Here is a 22155-nt window from a genome sequence, read left to right as displayed (position 1 = left end):
AACATGATGAAACCCCATCTCTACTAAAATACAAAAATTAGCCAGATGTGGTGGCAGACACCTGTGATCCTAGCTACTGGGGAGGCTGAGGCAGGAGAATGGCTTGAACCCAGGAGGCAGAGGTTGCAGTGAACTGAGATCACACCACTGCACTCCAGCCTGGGTGATGAAGTAAGGTTCCATCTCAATAATAATAACAACAACAATAATAATAATACATAGATTCTCAATGGAAGGTTCTTGGCATTAAGTGGAGACTAAGTGGAGGGCATGTGTGTGAGTGCCAGCGGCACTCTCGGATGCTTTTTTCAAACCATGTGTATTCATGGCATGGACTGCCCTCTTTTTCACATTTTCTGTTGACTTTCATTGCTCTGTGCTGCAGATGTGCAGGTCACGCTAAGGCTGTGGGTAATCACCGCCATCCTCACTCCTCAACTGATCCTTCCGTGTTCAGAGAGGCTGAAATAAAAATGAAATTTATAAGCCTGGCCGGGCACGGTGGCTTACACCTGTAATCCCAACACTTTGGGAGGCCAAGGCAGGCAGATCATGAGGTCAGGAGATCGAGACCATCCTGGCCAACATGGTGAAACCCCATCTCTACTAAAAATACAAAAAAAAAAAAAAAAAAAATTAGCCGGGCGTGGTGGCGGGCGCCTGTAGTCCCAGCTACTCGGGAGGCTGAGGCAGGAGAACGGCGTGAACCCGGGAGGCGGAGGTTGCAGTGAGCCGAGAGCATCCAGCCTGGGCCACAGAGTGATACTGTCTCAACAACAACAACGACAAAAGAAGAAGAAGAAGGAGAAGGAGAAGAAATTTATAATTCTTTGAGTATTATATATTATAAAGTAACCAGGATCTAGTTGTTTTGTTTTGCTTTTTTTCACCAATTGGAATAATTCACGTTTAATGTTTCCAAAGCTTTCTGCCTGCAACTTCTGCCCTGGGGATGAGAAATCTCTGGGGAGGAGGAGTTTGGGGGCCACCGTCTTGTGTTGGGGCACAGGTTGTTGAGATGACATTAGCACCCCCCACCCCCCGTCCTGCCTACTGGACTAGTTTCCCCTCCAGGGGGTGACGTGGCAACTCCCAGAAGGACACAGCCTGCTGTCCCCACTCTAGTCGGAAAGCAGGAGTGAAACAGGTGGCCAGGACGGGACGCTGGGGCTGGGAGGCACTTTGCTGCCATCTGCTGGGGACCCCGCGGCAGTAGCCGCCGTGGACCTTGTGCTGGTGGAAAGCACAAAACCACTGTCCACGTGAAGCCGCCCGTGTCCTGGCAACGCCCCTGAGTGGTGGCCTTCTGCAACCGCCCTCCTGCAGCCACCCTCCTGCAGCCACCCTCCTCACCCTCCTGCAACCACCCTCCTGCAGCCACCCTCCTGTGGCCACCCTCCTGCAACCACCCAGGGAGCCACAAAGCCACTCTGCTCGTGCTGGCCTAGCCTCTGAGCCCATTGCGATGTAAGACAGCGAGGACCGAATGGGGTGTTGCCCAGCATGCCCTGCTCAGCCTGGTCTTGGTGAATGGACTCCATCCAGCCTCCGTCCTCAGAGATGGCAGGTGGTGCCTCATCTTCCTGGCAGATCTGGAGGGAGTGTGGGTAGAGTGGGACCTAGTCAGGAGTCCAGGCCCCGAAGCCAAGGGCAGACCCATGTCTCCACCACCCCACAGTCCAGCATCCTCAGACCAGGCCCAAGAGAAGCCCCACTCCTGAGCAGGGGGAGGAAAGGGAAGACCGGGAACTCAGGCAGCTGTCCTTTAGAGTGGGAAGGAAGGGCCCCAGCGTTTCCCAGCTCTAGCCCCACTTGGCTTTCCGTCCCTTAGCTGTGGTCCCCAGGGGTGTGGCTTCCCTGGGGGCTGAAGCTAGCAGCCCCTCGGCAAACACGTGTGGGGCTCCAGGGTGGGGGATCAGACTCTGCCCCCAGAAGGCTCTGAAATGTGCCGGGATGGGACATGGTGGAGCTGCCCAGGTTTCCAGCAGGTCTGCGGGGCTGAGGCCTGCATCCCCTTGGAGGCTGACGTGCGCTGTCTGGCACGGAAGGTGGATCTCCTCAGCTATGCCTTCTTTGTTCATTGGTTGGAAAACTTTGGCGACGATGAACTGCCCTCTCGTGCTGTTTGGTTGCCCAGAGGCCCATTTGCATAGGAAAGACAGAATAAGCGCTTGATTCTTTTCTTTTCTTTATCAATTTAAAGAATATAAGCTTGTTGCCGGGATCTCCCAAGGATGATCAGTTAATTATTTTTTTTGACTCAGGGATTTAAGTGGGTGAGTTGAAGCTGTCCCATCTTCCGAACGCGTTTCTAGGATGGCAAAGCCTCCTGTTCCGAGAGGGGCAGAGCAGGAAGCCACTTCCCACAGATCACAGCCACCCCATCCCTTCTGGGTGTCCTGCCTTGCCTCGAACTCCTGGCTCAGGTGGCCCCTTCCCTTTCCTTAGAGTGTGGGACGAGTGCCTCTGGGAGAGAGGCTTCTTCTCCAGGTCAGCAGCTGCAGCAACCTGAGCATTCTCTCCTCACCCACAGGGCCCACAGCCCAGGGTTATGGTGAGACTCCAGTTCAGCGTGGGGGCTGCCAGGGAGCTGTGGGTCGGTCGGCTGGAATCAGCTGAGGCCCCGATCCAAGAAAGCCCTTTCATGCCATCTCCAGGGAGGAGGAGCCTGTGGACAGTGTTGTCCCTGGGACCTGGTGGGCAAACAGGCCGGGGATGAGAACTCGGGGCCCAGAGACCCAGGTCCTGCTTGCATATGATCCAGTAGGGAGGGCAAGCTGGTCTGTCACCCAGGCCCGGCCACCATGCTGGGCTGTCGCTAGAGGCCCTGGAGGACAGGTGCGATGCTCAGTGGGCTGTCTCCGCAATACACAAACATCAGTTGTATTTCATGCTAGCAGTAGGCAATCCAAACATGAAACTAAGCAAACAACTCCATACACAATAGCACTGCAAATAATAAAATACTCAGGAATAAACATAGCCAAAGAAAGGCAAGGCTTGTATACTTAAGACTAGAAAACATTGCAGAAAGAAGTGAAGAGGACATGAATGAATGGAAAGTCAGCTCCGCATCACACCCCAAGCTGACCTGCAAATTCAGTGCGATCCCATCACAATTCTACCATCTCCTGCCTGGAGGCTGCCCCTCCCCACGTCCGCCCTCTGCCCAGGACACGAGACTGCTGGGTGGCCTTGTGTGTGTGTTGGGGTGGGAGGGCTCCACTCCTGTCTGTGGTGTGCAACCCTGCTCAATGCATTCCCAGCACTGAAGAATGGCCTCTTCCCGGGAGAATGGCGTGAACCCAAGTGGCAGAGCTTGCAGTGAGCCGAGATGGTGCCACTGCACTCCAGCCTGGGCGACAGAGTGAGACTCCATCTCAAAAAAAAGAAAAGAAAAGAAAAGAATGGTCTCTCCCAGGGCCCAGCAGTTGGGGCAGCCTTCCTCCTGAGGTAGGAGGCAGGACTCAACTTTAGAGGCAGGGTTTGGACACCGGACCAAAGTGAGGACTAGCTAAAACAGGTGTAATATTAAGTTGTTTCATTGGGACTTTTCAGAACCAGGTGAATACACAGCAGATAGTATACCTTGGAGGCCGGGCGTGCTGGCTCACACCTGTAATCCCAGCACTTTGGGAGGCTGAGGCAGGAGAACTGCTTGAACCCAGGAAGCAGAAATGAAATTCCGTCTCAAAACACACCCACCCCCACACACACACACACACACACCCCTTGGAAATGGAGAAACCTGTTCTACCCTAACGGGAAGCAGCAGCCCTCCACCAGGCTCTGCCTGAGGTAGCAAGTGCCGGCAGGTCCAGCGACCTGCAGGGCCACCCTCTTTCCTGCTCTCACCCCCCTGCCCACGCCGTGGTGAATGCTTTCTTTGTTAGCATTCCTTAGTCACCCTGTTTCCTGTTGGGACTCCACTGACAGACACACTGAGTCTCCATTCTTTGAATAGTTGCTCTTACATTTTCAACATGGATATTTGACAAAGTCCAGAGTCAATCTAAATCTCTACCCTCTTCCTGAAAAATACAAAGGCAGTAAAAGTTGTTTTTTTTTTTTTTTGGAGACTAAGTTTCAGTTTTGTCGCCCAGGCTGGAGTGCAATGGCACAATCTCAGCTCACTGCAACCTCTGCCTCCTCGGTTCAAGCGATTCTCCTGCCTCAACCTCCCGAGAAGCTGGGACTACAGGCGCCCACCACCATGCCCGGCTAGTTTTGTATTTTTAGTAGAGACGGGGTTGCCCCATGTTGGCCTGGTTGGTCTTGAACTCCTGACCTCAGGTGATCCGCCCACCTCAGAGCCCCAAAGTGCTGGGATTACAGGCGTGAGCCACTGCACCTGGCCTGGATGTGCTAAACTCTTTTCCAAAGTGGTTGAACCACTGGTATTTCCATCAGCTCAGGGTGAGGGCTCTAGCTGCTCTACCTCCTCATCAACATTTGATATGTTTAGTCTTTTAAAATTTTTAGGCATTCTAGTGAGTGTATGATGGTGTCTCACTGCAGTTTTAATTTATATCTTCCTAATGACTAATGTTCTCGTGCATCTTTTTATGTGCTGTTCACCACCATAGATCTTCACTGGTGAAATGTCCGTTGAAACTTTTGTCTATTTCTAAATTGGATTACTTCTGTTTATTGAGTGCTGGGGGTTCTTTGTATATTCTGGATACAGGTCCTTTATCAGTTACGCGATTTACAAGTATTATTCCCAGTCTGTGGCTTGTCTTTTTATTGTCCTAACAGTGTATTTTAAAGGGCGTAAGTTCCTAATTTTGATGAAGTCCAATTTATTGATCTTTTTCTTCTATAGATCATGATTTTAGTGTTATATTTCAGAAATGTAACTCAAAAATGACAAAGGTTTTTCTCTTACGTTTTCCTTTAGATGGTTTATCATTTTAGATTCCAGTTGCGATCCATTTTGGGAGAATTTTTGTACACGGCGTGAGATTCATTTTTTGCGTCTAGATATTGAAAAGATCATTATTGCTTCACCGAAGTGCTTCTGTACCTTTACTGAAAATCAAATGACCATAGACGCACGGGTCTATTTCTGGGCTCCGCTGACCTGTGTTTCTGTGTTAATATGAATACCTCACTGTCTTGATTACAATAGACTTGCAGTAGGCCTTCAGGTCAGATGGCGGATGGCCCCTCAATTCACTTTTCTTTCTCAAGGTTGTTTCAGCTGCTCTTGTTCCTCTGTATTTCCATGTTAATTTTAGAATCAGCTTGTCAATTTCCACACAAAAAACCCTACTGGAATTCAGGTTGGGTTGCACGGACCTGCAGTTCCAGTTCGAGGCTGTATCTCAGCAAAGTCGAGTCTCCCAGGGCGTGGACAAGGTCTCTCTCCACATGGATTTAGGGGTTGAATTTCTCTCATCAATGTTCGGTCGTGTTCAGTGTTCAGGTCTTGCACATCTCATCAGAATTATTCATATTTCATATTTTTGATGCGATTTTAAGTGATGTTTTGAATTTCACTTTATAATTGTCCATTATTAGAATATAAAAGTACAGCTGATTTTTATATCTTGATCTTATTTCCCACAGTCTTGCTAAATTCAATAGTTCTAGTTGCTTTTCTGTGGATTCTATCACATTTTCTACATGGGTAATCATGTCAGTGGCAAATAAGGACAGTTTTACTTCTTCCTTTTCAATATGGATGCCGTTTGTTTGTTCATTTATTATTTATCTATCTTTTTTTTTGCCACTGGCTAGAAGCTTCAATACAATGTTGCCCTTTTTCCTGATCTTAAGGAAAAGCATTTGGTTTTCATCATTAAATATGATGTTAGCTGTAGAGTTTTCATAGATGCCCTTTATCGGGTTGAGGATGTTCTCTCTTCTTCAATTTTTTGGAAGCGTTTTTACAGAATTGTTATTGTTTTTCCTTACATGGGACATTGAGTTTGCAGTAAGCCATGATGGCCCACTGTACTCTAGCCTGGATGACAGAGGAAGATCCCATCTCTTAAAAAAAAAATGCAGGTTCTGGACGGATATGGTGGCTCAGGCCTGTAATCCCAGCACTTTTGGAGGCCGAGGTGGTTCACCTGAGGTCGGGAGTTCGAGACCAGCATGGCCAACGTGGTGAAACCCCATCTCTACTAAAAATACAAAAATTAGTCGGACCTGGTGGCGTGCACCTGTAATCCCAGCTACTCGGCAGGCTGAAGCACAAGAATTGCTTGAACCCGGGATGGGGAGGTTGCAGTGAGCTGAGATCGTGCCAGAGCACTCCAGCCTGAATAACAGAGGGAGATTCATCTAAAAATAAAAATAAAAGGGCCGGGCACAGTGGCTTAAGCCTGTAATCTCAGCACTTTGGGAGGCCGAGACGGGTGGATCATGAGGTCAGGAGATCGAGACCATCCTGGCTAACACGGTGAAACCCCGTCTCTACTAAAAAATACAAAAAACTAGCCGGGCGAGGTGGCGGGCGCCTGTAGTCCCGTAGTCCCAGCTACTCTGGAGGCTGAGGCAGGAGAATGGCGTGAACCCGGGAGGCGGAGCTTGCAGTGAGCTGAGATACGGCCACTGCACTCCAGCTTGGGCGACAGAGCGAGACTCTGTCTCAAAAAATAAAAAATAAAAATAAGTAAATAAATAAATAAATAATGCAGGTTCTATCGGCGGGTTTTCCATGAAAGGGTCACTTATGCAAAGTGACCCCCAAGTGAGGACGGAGCTGAGAAACCAAAGAATGAGATCGATTCAGTTTGTCAGGAGAGGGCACTGTGCCGGGGGAACCTGCCACCAGGAGTATGTGGCCGTGGGTGGAACAGGTGCAGCTCTGCACCATTGCTCCCCAGACCCACGGCTCAGCTTCTGTAGGGAATGGGTCTGCGTGCTACACACAGGCAAGAATGCATCATTGCCTGTAATCTGTGTTATAACAGCAAGGCTGCTTTGATGGAAAGGCAGGATTCATAGCCAGTGCATGTTCTTACACTAAGGACAGTAGATACGGCAGGAATCAGGGGGCATTCCCGGGACTGCGGCTCATCAGAAGTCTGCACAGTAGATTAGAACCTAACATGGAGTCACTTCTGTCTCCACAGTGGGTCTGCGCTGGGTCTCGAGAGTCTTCATTTCAGAAGTTCAAGGGTGAGGCCCTCGCTCCTAGTTCACGGAACACACATTAAGAGGCTTCCGCTTTTGCTAATGAGTTGTGTCCATTATCCTTTGGTACGGAATCTGTCTTTTCTCTCTAGCTGCTTTCAAACTTTTTTTCTTTTTTGGTTTTCGGTTTTCTGCAGTTTCACTACAATGTGTTTTCATGTGGATGCTTTATTTGCCATACCTGGGTTTTACCATGTCTGTTGGATAAATGGTTCATGTTTTTAATCTATTTGGAAAACAATTATCAGCTGCTATTTCTTCAAAACGTGCTCATCTTATTCCAGGATCTTCTTACAGAACTCCAGTTAGACTGATGCTAGATATTTTCTGTTCTGCCTCCTAACCTCTTTCATACTTCCCATCTCTGGGATGAATTCTGAGTAATTTATTTAGCTCTACCCATTAATTCAGCAATTCTTCAACTATGACTAGTCTGCTGTTTAGCCCATTGAGTTTTAAATATTATTAGTATTATTAGAAATTCTATCAAATGTCTTTAAAATCTTCTCGCTCTTTTTAGCTAGAATTTTACTTTTCACATTATAAATTTGTTGTGTCATAAACATTTTAAACATACTTACTATGCATTCTTTATTGAATAATTCCAGTGTCCTAAGTCCTTCAGGTTCCAGTTCTGCCCTTGTTCATGATGCTTGTTTTCATGCATCTTATAACTTTTGACTGTATCATATTGGAAAGCCCAAGGGCTTCTATCTGAAGCCTGGGAAGCCTTGGTTGGGGGCAAGACCTCCAGATAAGATTATATTGGCTCATGCCAGGTACCAGGCAACAACCAACCTGGGGCCATGGTGATGTAATTCCTCCACACAAGGTTCTTCAGACCCTACAGGGGGATGGCCTGAATTTGTAAAGCTTGGTGGAAACGCTTTACTGCCAGAGCCCAGGCAGGATCCAGCGTTTCCCTTGTGTGGCTGGATCACTGGAGAACCCACATTCTTACTGGGTGCAGCCCTTTGAGGATCCGGATGCCACAGAGGCCTCTGCCTGTACGGCCCGCATCCCCGCCTCCTGTTCCTGAAGACCTTTAAAACCCTAGGCTTCAGGTTTCCAGGATCAGCAAATTCCTCGGGAAGTGTCAGCTCAGCCGCTGCACTGAGGCCCCCCTTTATCTTTCCGCCTGGGGGTTTCCTTGTCTTTGTGGCAACGTCAGGAATGCACCTGAGAAGCTATTTAACTTTTACCTGGATTTACGCAGAGGAGTTTTCAGGATCTCTTGGTCCGTCCACACTGCTGCTGAGGAGCTGCCACCGTGAAGGCAGCTGCCGTGGCCGATCCTCCAAGATCCCCCTGGGGGTCCGTGTGCCGCCCCCCGGCTGCTGCAGATGTTCACCTGTGCCCTCCTCCAGAATGCTGCCCTTGGCTGACAAGAGCTGCTCATTCAGAGATGCCTGAGGACCATGTGCCACCCCACAGGCAGCTCAGACCCATGTCTGGACAGGAGCGAGAGCCTCTGAGCTGTGCCCCTGCCTCTCAGATGTCCGTGGGGCAGGGCTATGGCTCCAGCCCCCTTTGCCAGCTCCTTGCCCTCCCCACTTGTTGCACCCCTTTCCCGAGAGTTCTCCAGAAACCATGTGCAGCTGAGGCACCGCCTTGGGGAGCCTACCTGGGACAGGGGACACAGACGTGGTCCTGGGGCACAGATGCCACAGTTGCTCAGAACACCACCAACTGCCTGGTGATGCTGTCAGCCTGGCATCCATGGCAGCGCAACCGCTGGAGCTCCCACCTGTTGAGACATGCTGGCAGCGGGAGGGAAGGTGGGGGCAGCGGCCAAAAGACCCTGACCACGGGCGCCCGTGAAGCTGGCTCATAAAGCGCCACGTCCTGACAGGAGACACAGATGGGCAGCCTGTGAGGGGCTGCTCAGTACACTGGTTCTCACACTCAGGCACACGGCAGCCCCTGGAGGGCTCCTTAAAGCACAGCTGGCTGAGCCCCAGGCCCAGGATTTCTGACTCAGTTGGTCTGGGCCAGGGCCAAGGCTCTGCCCCTCACAAGCTCCCAGGTGGTCCCGAGGCACACTCAGAGGACCACGGGCTTAGCACACAGCACCCATGAATTTTAAAATGAGTGAGCGAGTCCAGGCCCACTGCTCTGATGGAAAACACAACTGCTTGCTTTGTTTCCTTATGTCAGCCAGTTCTCAGAGCCAGAGCCCATAAATGGAAAGAGGGGCCAGGGCCCCTTGTGAAAGGCCTCACGCCTCCAAGTGTGGGCAGCAGTGACCCCCCAGCCCCTCACCCAGGGACCCAAAGATGCTTATCTGGACAACGGTGCCCTGGGGAGAGGAAGACGCCCAGACCAGGGTCTGAGTGGACGCTGACACCTGGGGCGCAAAGCACCCTCAGAGGCTCTCACCTGGGTAGGGAATATGGGGTCAGGAAGGACGTGGAGTCCTGGCCCAGGCCTCAGCCCATCATTTCCCAGCCCAGGAATGTGCAATTGGAACTGGCGTGCTCAACAGCGGGCAAATCCTCACAGGCTTTTTGGCCCGTGGAGTAAAAATCACTGTAGTAGGAAAGACCAAATGGAAGCCTTAGAAAGTGCCCCGAGCTCCAGCCAAGGAAATAAAACAATACGACATCCTGGTCAAAACAGCAGCGTCAGCAACACCTCCGATTACCAAAGGGCACAGGGGTGCTGGTCACCATCTTCCCACTTCATTTGCTGCTCAGGTCCCTACAAGAGCTGGGTGGACTGTGGGGGATGGCGGCTGAGCCACAGCATCCCCCGGCAGCGCCGACTCCAGCCGCTGTGCTGTCTGTGGTCTTTCCTGGAGCAGACTTACAGCCTCACATGGTGTTCTGTGGCTCCTGGCTGGGCAAAGGGCTCTCCACTGCACCAGGAAGAGGTCAGGGCAGTTCCCACTCACACGGGGTGGACAGCGGCGCCCAGACGCGCAGACACACAGACAACTGACCAAAGCACAAACACAAGTCCGCTTACTGACAGCATCGCACCCACCGGGCCTGGGAGGCAGGAAGTGGCGGGCGTTCTGAACGTCCTGTTAGGACACGGGCACTCCAGGGCAGGAGAGAGGCTGAGCCAAGATTCAGGGACTGGTCACGTCATGAAAGTTTTAGGAGTCCAGAGATCTGGGCATGTTAGGACGTCCTGTTCAAGGTCAAGAACGAGCTTCGAGCCTTGCATTTCCTACCACCAGGAAAAAGCTGGCAGATGGCAGGCCTCTGGGTTCTGGACACAGCACGATGATGCCAGACACGGCACGATGCCACACATGGCACGATACCAGACATGGCACGATGATGCCAGACACGGCACGATACTAGACACGGCACAATACCACACACAGCACGATACCACACACGGCACGATACCAGACACGGCACGATGATGCCAGACCCAGCACGATACCACACATGGCACAATGCCAGAAACGGCACGATACCACACACAGCATGATGCCAGACACAGCATGATACCACACACGGCACGATACCAGATGGGGATCTCCATCGGTTGGCACAGAGGCTTCTCGTTTTGAGTGGGGCCCAGGAAAAGGAAGGGAAGCGCAGTTGGTGAGGCTGTGGAACGAAGTCCTGCCACTCAGGTCCCGCGAGCTAACAGCTCTTGCACGGGGAGTACCTGCCGCAGGTGGGGAAGGATGCATCAAGGGGTCTCCGGCAAGGCTCAAAAGAGCTGCAGCACAGGCCCTAAGTGTTGAAGCAAGGAGGTCCCGACTGCAACAGAGAACTGCAGACTGTTCAGAGAAGTTTCTGGGGATGGTGTAGCCACAGCTCCCACCAGAAGCCAGTGCCACAGGACCCACCCAGGCTAAGGTCAGCGGTACAGTGAGGATCAGGGTAAGGAGCAGTGCACAGCCGGGCACCAGCCATGAGAGCCAGAGGGCTGCACGGGCAGGTGGCCCAGCTTCCAGCTTGCCTGCTGGTCAGGCCACAGCCTTGGGGGTCCCTGTGACTGGGTGGGGGTCAAGCCCGGCCTGCTTCATGGTGGTTGGGTTCGTGGTGGTGGGACCACTCCCCTCAGGCTGGCCCTGGAGTCAGGGGTGGGGGCAATCCCTGGCCTCTCATGAGGAGAGAAGAGCAGCTCATGGTAAGGACACACATGGACAGGGCCGGGGAAGGGCTTGGCTGGCCGGTCAGGGCCTGAGAAGGGCAAGGCTGGAAGACAGACTGGGGAATGGAACTGCCAGGTGGACACCGGCGTGGGGACTTGTGGGTGTTCACCAGGGACACCGGCTGCAGAGCAGGCACCAAGCCACCCACAAGCCAATGACGCAGCCGGCGAAGCAGCGTGGGTGCGCCCACATGGCTCCCGCCTGGAGCAATGGAGGAGCAGACGGAGCCGAGCACCCGACGACAAGCCCAGCTCCTCTCGGCAGCAGCACACCCTATCCTCTGGCAATAAAGACCACCAGGGACCCTGGACACAAAACCAGCCAGAGACCAATCGGTCACTGGGAGGTAAACTCAGCCCTGGAGGCCCCTTCCCCTTGGAAAGACAACAGCTGGTATTTCAGGCACGGACCCGCCTTTCCAGCCCACGGAGACCGGCTCCTGTGTAATGGCCCCCAGGGCCCGACTGCTTCCGGCAAAGGGGTGCAGAGGGAGTGGGAGCACAGGCGCCGCAGAGCTCAGCGTCGGTGAGCTTCTTGGAAAGAGCTGCTGCCACTGTCCTGACACCAACCCTCTGGGACTGTGGTGGCCCTGTTCTCAGTGGCCCCAGAGGACCGCATGGGTCTGGGGACCAAGGGGTAGAGGCAGGAGTGGCCGCCCACTCACCAGCTCCCAGTGACCCACTGACAACGTGTGCTTCCTTTCCCTGTAACTCTAAGCTGTGAGCGCTCAGAGGTCCTAAAACCCAGCTACCTGGGACTGAGTGAGGCACTGCCCCGCTCGATGGCTGTGGGTCACCTGGCTGGGGCCGCTCCTGTTCCAGCGGACCAGCAGGCAGAGCACCCACCACTGGGCTGGGGCAGGGAGGATAGAGCCCTGCAAGAGCGAGAAGATCAGGACTCGGACTCCAGGGTGAGGGCCTGGGTCCCACCAGCAGAAGAGAGGTGAAGGCTGGGCACGGTGGCTCACGCCTGTAATCCCAGCACTTTGGGAGGCCCAGGCAGGGAGGATCACTTGAGGTCAGGAGTTTGAGACCAGCCTGGCCCACATGGTGAAACCCCGTCTCTACTATAAATACAAAAATTAGCTGGGCGCACACCTGTAGTCCCAGCTACTTGGGAGGCTGAGGCAGGAGAATCATTTGAACACAGGAGGAGGAGGCTGCAGTGAGCCGAGATCACAACACCGCACTCCAGCCCGGGTGACAGAGCAAGATTGCCTGAAAAAAAAAAAAAAAACCAGGAGTATCGGCTGAGCCTGGGCCAGCGGCTGCTGCAGGCTGGGGTTGGCCCCACTTCCCTCCTCCCCTAAGTCTTCCCAGAAACTGCCAACAATTGGAAGCCTGGAGAAGCCCATCCAGGTGGAAGACCCGGAGCGTGATGGGCACGGGGCCTAGACATGGCGGACTGTCGTGGAGGCCCTCACACTGGGCCACTGCCTGTGGCCTCTCCTCTGGAGGGCTGCCCGGCCAGCAGGAACCAACTGACCCGGGGCCATGTAGCACCTCCCCAGAGGCCAGGGGGCCACAGCCAGTGACTGATATGGGAACATGCTAGACCCCACCTCATAGCCCCTCATAGTGCAGGGGTGGGGCTGGGGGACTGGTCAGCACCTGACCAGCAGCAGGCCCGGCCTCAGTGTGGCCACCACCCTGCCCTACACTGCACCCTCTGCCCAGGGTCCCTCGGCCGCCCTCCTGCTGGCACCTGGTCTCTGTTGCACACAGACATCTGTCCCTGGCAGGCCATAGTGGCTGAGCTCAGAGCCTGGCGCCCGCGGCTGCAATGTCCACCCTGTCCCTGACACACACCTGACCCCAAGACAAAAACACAAAACAGGAGGCACAGGAAGGTTGGAATTGCTTTTATTGGGGGCGGATGCCACAAGGCCCCGCCCACGGTCAGGTTAGTGTTCTGCCCTTGCAGAGGCGCCAGCAGCCTGACACCTCCACCTGCCACCCGCCCAGGGTTAGTGGAACATGCAAAGCTCGGAAGGTGGAGGCAGGGGTGGTCGCTGCTGAGGCCAGGGCTGGGTGGAACAGGAGGGTCAGCACAGAGCCTGGCCGGCGTCCCTGGGCCCAAAGAGGGCTGGGGCTCCCTGGGAGAGAGACGGGCAGGTAGCACCCCAGGGTGGGTCCACAAGCTGAAGGGGCCCCTGGACCCACCAGGAGGACAGGTCTGCAGCTCCCAGCCATGCCAGCTGGAACGTCCATCTCCCTACCGGGTCTGGGTCCTCAGGGCCTGGGGTTAGAGGCCGACATGGAAGGCACTTACTAGGGAAACAGAGGCTGGAGGCTGACGCCGGAGGCCAGAGGTCTCAGGAGTGTGGGGGGTGAGCTGGAAAGCACAGATCAGACAGCACTGTGGGGGCTGGGCCCGAGGGCCTCGTCTTCCCATGGGGAAGGGGTTTCTCTGGGTAGACTGGGAGAGAGGCTGACTGGGGCTCCCCGTCCCCAGCAAGGCCTACCGTGCAGGCCAGTGCTAGGAACACCAGGGCAGAAACACCGGCCCAGGGCTCCAGCCCTGAGAGGCTGACGGCCCTCTACTGACGGGGCTGAGCCCAGCTGCCCTGTGCAGCTAGGACGGGCAGGCGGGCAACCCTGGGGACAGGAGGGTGGGCTGGGGCCCAGCGTGGGACCCTCCAAGGCACCTGGCTGTGTGAGTGGCAGGTAGAAGGGAGTGGGGAGACCCGAGGGGGTGAGGCGGCCAGCAGGGCTGGGCCAGCCCTGTCCCCCAAGATACAGGCTGTCTGGACAGCAGATATATATTAATATATTAGTCTAGTCTTTTTGGTTAAACTTTAGGCACCACTTGGGAGGAAGACACCTTTAAGCGTTGAAAACGGCCCCAGCGCCTCGGTGGGAGCCGGGCTGGGCCGCATGCAGAGCAGGGTGGGCGCAGGCAGGCTCAGGCCACGGCAGACTCAGGGCCCCCCACAGAGGCCGAGGACCCTGAGGTGTAGCGGCGGCCGTAGCCCGAGGAGTAGGAGGACGAAGAGAAGGTCATGGAGAAGCCAGAGCCAGTGGCGTCAAAGCTGCCGCGGCGGGAGCCGGCCCGGGAGCCGGTGCGGGAGCCGGTGCGGGAGCCCGTGGTGGAGCCGGAGCCGCTGACGCTGTAGGGGCTGTAGTAGCCCTTGCTGGACTGCGCGGCAGCCTCCAGCAGCCGCAGCCCCGTGCCCTCCTCCACCATGCTGCGGTCCAGCGCGTCCTTGTAGGAGATCTTGAGCTTGGTCTTAGGGCAGGTGAGGTACTTGGAGTAGGCGCCCACGTCACGCAGCTTCTGTGCAGTGCGGGCATCCACCGTGCCGCGCTGCAGGGCCTCGTCCAAGGGCACGCGGCCCGGCGTGTCGGGCTCAATCAGGCCACCGGTCAGGTACTGCACCTCCAGGAAGCGCTGGCCGGCCTCGTAGTAGAGCCAGCCCTTCTTCAGGGCCTGGGCGGCCGACATCTTGGTCTTGGTGCGTGGGTCCTCAAAGCCGCAGAAGGCCTTCTGGGCCAGGTTGATGCGGTCCACCATGATCTTGTCCACCAGGCCCTTGTTGACAGCGTCGGTGACAGGGAAGCGCTCACCGGTGCTGGGGTCGATGATGCCCCCAGTGCAGGCCTGCGCCTCCAGCAGTCGCTGCCCTGTGATGTTATCTACCAGGTTGCGGTGCATGGCCTCGGTGATGGACACCTTCTCCAGCGTCTCTGTGTCCAGGATGCCAGCCACGGGGCCCGTCTCCTCAGTGGGGTCTGACCAGGAGGCCAGCTGGGTCCTGGAGACGGCGGGGCTGATGGGGTAGGAGGAGGAGGATCCCACGGAGGAGGAACGGGACCGGAAGCCGCTGGCATTGCCCGAAAGCATGTCGGCGAACTCGGTGATGGAGAGCGTGCCGGCGCGGTACTGGTCCAGTGCCGAGCGGTCGATGAGGTTCTTGGCGATGGCGTCGTCAATGTCGTACTGGCGGCCGGAGCGGCGGTCGATGATCATGGACTTAACCACGCCGTCCGAGGAGGAGATGGTGATCTCCTCCCACTCACACTCCTGCTCGGACAGCTCCAGGTACGTCTGGTGGTCAATGAGGCCCTTGCGGTAGGCCTCGTACACAGACATCTCCTTGCCCGTCTCGGGGTCCACGATGACCACTCGGCGCTTGCGCACGGAGGACTTGGAGGACGTCTTCCGCTCCCGCTTCTTCTCCTTCAGCGGCAGGAGGCACAGGCCCGTCTGGGGGTCGGTGACGCAACGCTCCATCAGCTGCAGGTAGGTGAGGTTCTCCTCCGTGTTGGGGTCAAAGAAGCCCTTGGTGTCGTCCGAGGGGTCGGTCAGGATCTCGTTCATCTCCTCGTCGAAGAGGCCACGCTTGTAGGCCACCTCCACGGGCAGCCGGTGGCTCTCCTCGGGGTCGATGATGCCACCCGTGGCGATCTGGGCCTCCAGCAGGCGGATGCCGTGGTCCTTCAGGATCAGGCCCTTCTTCATGGCCTGGAAGAGGGAGATGAGCTTCCCAGAGTAGGGGTCCTTATACCCGGTGACGGCTCGCTCAGCCGACAGCAGCTTGTCCTTGAACTCGGGGCCCACAATGCCCATACGCACAGCCTCCTCCACCGTCAGCTTCAGTCCCTTGATGGGGTCGATGACGTACCCGGTGGCCGCCTGCGCCTCTAGGAGCTCAAAGGCCGTGCCGGGGCGGATGATGCCCTTCTTCATGGCCTGGTACACCGAGAGCCGTTCCTTGGTGGCGTCCACGAAGACGCCAGCGATGCAGCTGGTGCCTTCCAGGAACTTCTGTAAGTTCTTGGTGACCTCCTCGATGGAGGTCAGGCCCTCCCGCAGCTGCAGCGCCGTGGCCTCGTCCATGACCTGCGAGCGCACCAGCTCCTCCACGGTGATCTGCTTCCGCAGGCCACGGAAGGTCAGCTTGCGAGCGTCCGACAGCGGCAGGAGCAGCTGGCCGGTGCCATCGTCACGGCGACACCGTCGGAGCAGCTGCGTGTAGCTGAGGCGCTCGTCGGTGGACGGGTCCACGTAGCTGCGCACCTCGCTGGGCTCGGACAGCTGGTCGTGCGTGTCCTTGTTGAGGTAGCCGCGCTGGTAAGCCACCTCCAGCGGAAGGTGGAAGCCCAGGCGGGGGTCCACGATGCCGCCGGTGGCCAGCTGGGCATCCAGCAGCCGCAGGGCCTCCTCAGTAGGGATCAGCTCCTTCTTCATGGCCTGGAAGAGCGAGATGGTCTGCTCAGTGTAGGGGTCGCGGTAGCCGGTGACCGCCCGCTCAGCCGAGAGCAGGCGGTCGTGCAGCTCGGGCCCCACCAGGCCCTTCCGCACAGCCTCATCCGCAGTCAGCCGCTGCCCCTTCACGGGATCCAGCAGGAAGCCCGTGGCGGCCTGTGCCTCCAGCAGCAGGCGGGCCACCTCGGCACTCAGCAGCCCTTTCTTGAGGGCCTGGTAGATGCTCAGTGTCTGCCTGGAGCCGGGCAAGTAGACGCCGGCCACGCAGCCCGTGCCATAGAGGTAGCGCCAGGCAGACTCCGCCTCGAGGGCCTCACGGAGGCTCCTGGTGCCCTCCCGGAGCAGGTTGTAGGTCTCGAGGGAGATGATCCGAGCCTCGTAGAGGTCCTCAGCCGTGAGGCGGCGGCGCACGTAATCGTAGGCCAGACCCTGCTGGCGGATGATCTCCGTCTTCTCAATGATCTCAATGATGATGATGATCATGCGTTCCTTGGTCACCCGGCCGGCCTGAAAGTCAGCCATCAGCTGGGCCCGCTGCTCCTCGGGGATCAGGTCCGACTGCATCACCTCCCACAGGGACATGGTGGAGCCGCCGTGGCTGCCGCCGCCAGGAATGTCAATCTGCGTCTCTTCAAACGCCCTTCGTGTCTCCTCCTCGGTGTACACCTGTGTGGTCTCCACCACCTCAGCCTTCTCCGCCCCTTTCAATGGCAGGAGGCGCAGGCCCGTCTCGGGGTCCTCCACGCAGCGCTCCAGCAGCTGCCTATAGGTGAGGTTCTCGTGCGTGTTGGGGTCGAAGAAGCCCTTGGTGTCGTCGCTGGGGTCCGCCAGGACGCGGTTCATCTCCTCGTTGAAGTAGCCGCGCTGGTAGGCCACGTCCACGGGCACGCGGTGGCTGTGCACGGGGTCGATGATGCCGCCCGTGGCGATCTGGGCCTCCAGCAGGCGGATGCCGTGCTGCCGGAGGACCAAACCCTTCTGCATGGCCTGGAAGAGGGAGATGGTGCTGCCTGAGTAGGGGTCTCTGTAGCCGGTGACGGCCTTCTCGGCCGACAGCAGCTGCTCATGAAGCTCGGGGCCCACCACGCCTGCCTTCACGGCCTCGTGGACATACAGGCGCTGGTTCCGCACGGGGTCCACCAGGAAGCCAGTGGCCGCCTGTGCCTCCAGCAGGAGTGCAGCTGTGCTGGGTCTCAGCAGGCCCCGGCGCATGGCCTCGTAGATGGACACCTTCTCCTTGGTGTCCTCCAGGTAGATGCCGGCGAGGCAGCCACTGCCCTGCAGCAGCGTCCGCACGGAGCCCAGCTCCGAAAGGTCCTTGACCGTCGTCTTGCCGTCCTTGAGCTGCTCAAACTGGGCTCTGCTGAGGACCCTGGAAGCCAGGAGCTCGCTGGCTGGCACAGGGGCACGGAGGCCGCTGAAGGAGAGCCTCTCCTGCCGCAGGGTCTCCACCTCCTCCACGATGGTGATGAGGATCTTGATGACTTTCTCCACGGTGACCTTGCCGGTGCGGAACTGACGCAACAGCTCCTGCCGCTGCTCCGCAGTGAAGTATTCAGAGCTGATGAGCTCCCACACCGTCACCGTCCTGCCCTTGAAGCCGCCCACGGGGACATCAACTGGGGTCTTCTCGAAGGTCTCACGGGCCTGCAGCTCTGAGTAGAGCTCCTCCTGCCGGGCCCGGGCAGCCTTCTCTGAGAGCGGCAGCAGGCTCAGCCCGGTCAGGTGGTCAGGCCGGCACCGCTGCTGGAGCTCGCTGTAGGTGACCGGCTCCCCTGTGCTGGGGTCACAGTAGGCCTTGGCGTCGGCCCTTGGTGCTGACAGGGCCCTGCTGGTCTCCTCGTCCAAGAAGCCTCGGGCGCAGGCAACATCCAGGGGCACACGGTGGCTCTTACTGGGGTCCACTACACCGCCCGTGGACAGCTGGGCGTCCAACAGGCGCAGGCCCTGCTCCCGGGGAATGAGGCCCTTCTTCAGGGCCTGGAACAGCGAGACACTCTGCCCCGTGTAGGGGTCCCTGTACCCCGTCACAGCCTTCTCGGCTGACAGCAGCTTCTCATGAAACTCGGGGCCCACCAGGCCGGCGCGCACTGCCTCGTCCACGGTCAGTCGGGCGCTGGTGGAGGGGTCGATGACGTGCCCGGTGCCGGCCTGAGCTTCCAACAGGGCCACAGCCACGTCAGACGGCAGCAGGTCTTTCTTCAGGGCGTCGTAGATGCTCAGCTTCTGCCCTGCCTCCTCCAGCCATACGCCTGCGATGACGTTGGCACCCCGGAGGGCCCGCCGCACAGCGTCCACCTCGGCCACCTCTCGCACAGAGCGCTCACCTTGCTGCAGCTGGCGGTAGAGCTCGCGGTCGATGACCCTGCTCTCCAGCAGCTCGGCGGCTGGCACCAGGCTGCGCAGGCCCTCGAAGCAGAGCTGGCCCTTCTGCTCCTGCTCCTCCACCACCGTGATGATGATCTTGATGATCTTCTCCACCGTGATCCGGCCAGTGCGGAACTGCCGCAGCAGGTCCCGCCGCTGCTCTGCTGTGAAGTATTCCGAGTTGATGATTTCCCAGATGGTCACCGTCTTGCCTTGGAACTTGCCGAACGGCGCGGACACGGTGGCCTTCTCAAAGACGTCCCGGGCCTCGGAGTCGGTGTAGACCAGCTCTCTACCCTTGGCAGCCTTATCCGTGAGTGGTAGAAGGCGCAGGCCCGTCTCGGGGTCCTCCACGCAGCGCTCCAGCAGCTGCAGGTACGTGAGGTTCTCGTGCGTGTTGGGGTCGAAGAAGCCCTTGGTGTCGTCGCTGGGGTCCGCCAGGACGCGGTTCATCTCCTCGTCGAAGTAGCCGCGCCGGTAGGCCACATCCACGGGCACACGGTGGCTGTGCACGGGGTCAATGATGCCACCCGTGGCGATCTGGGCCTCCAGCAGGCGGATGCCGTGCTCCCGGACGATGAGGTCCTTCTGCATGGCCTGGAAGAGGGAGATCTGCTGCCCGGTGTAGGGGTCCTTGTAGCCAGTGACGGCGCGCTCGGCCGACAGCAGCTTGTGGTGCAGCTCGGGGCCCACCACACCCTCCTTCACAGCCTCATTGACAGTCAGCCGTCGGTTCCACACCGGGTCCAGCAGGAAGCCTGAGGCTGCCTGAGCCTCCAGCAGGATGAGGGCCGTGCCAGGGCTCAGCAGCTGCCTCTGCAGGGCGGTGTAAACACTCAGCTTCTCATTGGTGGGCTTCAGCAACAGCCCTGCGATACTGCTGTGGCCCTGCAGGTAGTGGCGTACATCTTCCCGCCGTGCAAGCTCGTCCACTGTGGTGTGGCCCTGCGCCAGCCGCTGCAGCTCCTCCGCACTCAGGATGCCGGCCTCCTGCAGCCTCTGGGCTGGCACCTTCTGCCGCAGGCCATCGAAGCTGTGCTCCGGCTCTGCCTCTGTCGCAGGGCCATCGAGTGCATCCCGGCCGTTGGGCAGGGTCTTTGTGGCGGCCACCTGAGAGGCAGTGACCTCCTCTGAGTGTGCAAGTGCGGCCCGGTGCTCCTCCTCCAGGCGCTGCAGCTGCTCACGCAACCTCTGGTTCTCCTCAGCCAGCAGCTCCTCCTGCTGCCGCCGCTGCTGCTCCAGCTGCTGCAGCTCCTCCTGCTTGCGCCGCACGCCCTCCTCGGCCTCATGCTGCCGCTGCCGGGCCTCCTCCATGCTGGCCACCAGCCGCTGCCGTTCCTGCTCCATCTGTTGCTGCTGCCGCTGCTGCTCCTCACGCAGCTTCTGTGCCTTGGCCACCTCGTCCTGGAAGAGCTGCTCCAGCTTGGCCTTCTCCTGCTCGATGAAGCGCTCCCGCTGTAGCAGGCTGTCCTTCTCAGAGAGGAAGCTCTGCTGCAGGGCCTGCGTCTCCTGCAGCAGTTGCTCCTGCTGCACCGTCTGCATCTGCAGAAGAAGAGGGTGTGATCAGGGACCGCCAACCCAGGAGCACCCACCACCCACCGAAGCAGATCCCCAGGCCCACCCGCCCGTCGCATGGAGAGGGGGCGGTACCTCCTCAGACTTGAGCTGCAGCAGTTTGGCCTCCTGTTGGAGCTTCTCCTTCTCACGCTCCAGCTCAGCAATGGCCTCCCGCAGGCGCTCAGCATCGTGGTCACTCTGCTGTCGCTGGATCTCCAGTGTCTGCACCAGAGTCACCTTCTCCTGCGTGGCAAGCTCTGTGCGGTGCAGCTTCTCACCGATCTCCTCCGCCTGCTTCCGGAAGCGCTGGGCGTCCTCCTCAGCGCGGGCCTGGGCCCGGCTCATCTCAGCCATACGCAACTTGAGGCGCTCAGCCTCAGCGCTCATCTCCAGCTGCCGCTGCCGCTCGGCCTCCAGTGTCCGCTGGAAGCCCTGCGTCTCCTCTGCCAGCTGCTGCGCCATCTGCTCCTTGTCCTCCTGCAGCCGCCGTGCCTGCTCCTGTGCAAGCTCCTTCTGCTGCTGCAGCAGCTCTGCCTCAGCCTTGAGTCGCGTAGCCTCCTGCACCGCCTGCATCTTCTCCTTGAGCATCTTCTCTGCCAAGGCTCGCTGCTGTGCCAGGTCCTCCTCTGCCAGCTGCCGTAGCCGCGCAGCCTCCTGGGCTGCCACGCTCAGCCGCGCAGCCTCCTCCGCCACCTGCTTCATTTTCTCAGCCTCCTCCTGCAGGAAGCGCTGCGTATTGTCCTTGTCGCGCAAAATGAGTGTACGGTTCTCGGCCTCGATGCGTGCCTTGAGCTTGCTCAGCTCCTCCATTTGCACGCGCACTGAGAAGAGCTCCTCCTCCACCTGGCTACGCTGGCGTGCGGCCTCCGTGGCCTCCGCCTTCAGCCGCTGCAGCTCCTCGTCCAGCAGGTTCTTCTGGTGGTCGGTCTCCTCCAGCTGCAGCCGCAGTGTGGTCAACTCCTGCTCCACCTGCGCCTTCTGCCGCAGCGTCTGTTCGGCGAACTTCTTATGCTTCTCCATCTCTGCGTCAGCTGCCTGCTTCTGCCGCAGGGCCGCCTGCTCTGCCTGTGCCCGTCGCGCTGCCTCTTGCTCGGCTTCCTTGCGCAGCTTCTCTGCAGCCGCCTGCGCCTGAGCCCGGGCCTGTGCCTGCTCCTCTGCCGACTGCTTCAGCCGCTCGGCCTCTTCCACCTGCCGCCGGGACTGTGCCGCCTCACGCTCCGCCTGCACCCGGGCCTCCTCCGCCTCCTCAGCCGCCCGCCGGGCAGCCTCTGCCTCGCTGCGTAGCCGGTCCAGCACGCTCTGCTCCTGCTGCAGCGTCTGCTGCAGCTCCTGCTCCTTCTGCTGCACCGCGAAGGCGTGCGCCTTCTCTTCTGCCTGCAGCCGCTTCTGGGCAGCCTCCTGGGCCAGCTGCAGCTGCCGCGCCGACTCCTGCTCTGCTCGCTCCCGCAGGCGCCGCGCCTCCTCCACCTTGGCTTTCAGTCGCTCAACTTCCTCCAGCGCCGCCTTCCGCTGCCGCGCGGCCTCTTCCTCGGCCGCCAGGCTCTTCTGCACGCGCTCCTCAGCCTCACGGCGCCGCTGCTCCTCCTCTGCCGCCAGCTGCCGCTGCCTGGCAGCCTCCAGCTCGGCCTGCTCCTTGCTGCGCAGTGTGTCCTCCGCATTGCTGCGGATACGCCCCAGCTCCAGCTCCAGCTCCGCCTTGCCAGCGGCCGCCTTCTCGAAGCTCGCCTTCAGCGCCAAGATCTCCTCCTCCACCTGCC

The 22155-nt window shown here is 58.2% G+C and overlaps 1 protein-coding gene across 1 annotated transcript in view; it reads right to left on the bottom strand.

The window, feature by feature from the left end:
* Positions 1-13805: 13805 nt before the first annotated feature.
* PLEC (plectin) overlaps positions 13806-22155 on the bottom strand; it is a 26658-nt gene continuing 18308 nt past the window's right edge. Inside the window, exons 30-31 of the mRNA XM_011938213.1 lie at positions 20492-22150; positions 13806-20383 (exon numbers count right to left, since the gene is read on the bottom strand). Coding sequence (XP_011793603.1) covers positions 14171-20383; positions 20492-22150 — 7872 coding nt within the window. The 3' untranslated portion in view covers positions 13806-14170. The remainder of the gene's footprint in view (positions 20384-20491; positions 22151-22155) is intronic.

This window comes from Colobus angolensis, unplaced genomic scaffold, assembly GCF_000951035.1.
Source record: "Colobus angolensis palliatus isolate OR3802 unplaced genomic scaffold, Cang.pa_1.0 Scaffold17, whole genome shotgun sequence".
NCBI classification, from domain to species: domain Eukaryota; kingdom Metazoa; phylum Chordata; class Mammalia; order Primates; family Cercopithecidae; genus Colobus; species Colobus angolensis.
This window is presented reverse-complemented; position numbering and strand designations above follow the sequence as displayed.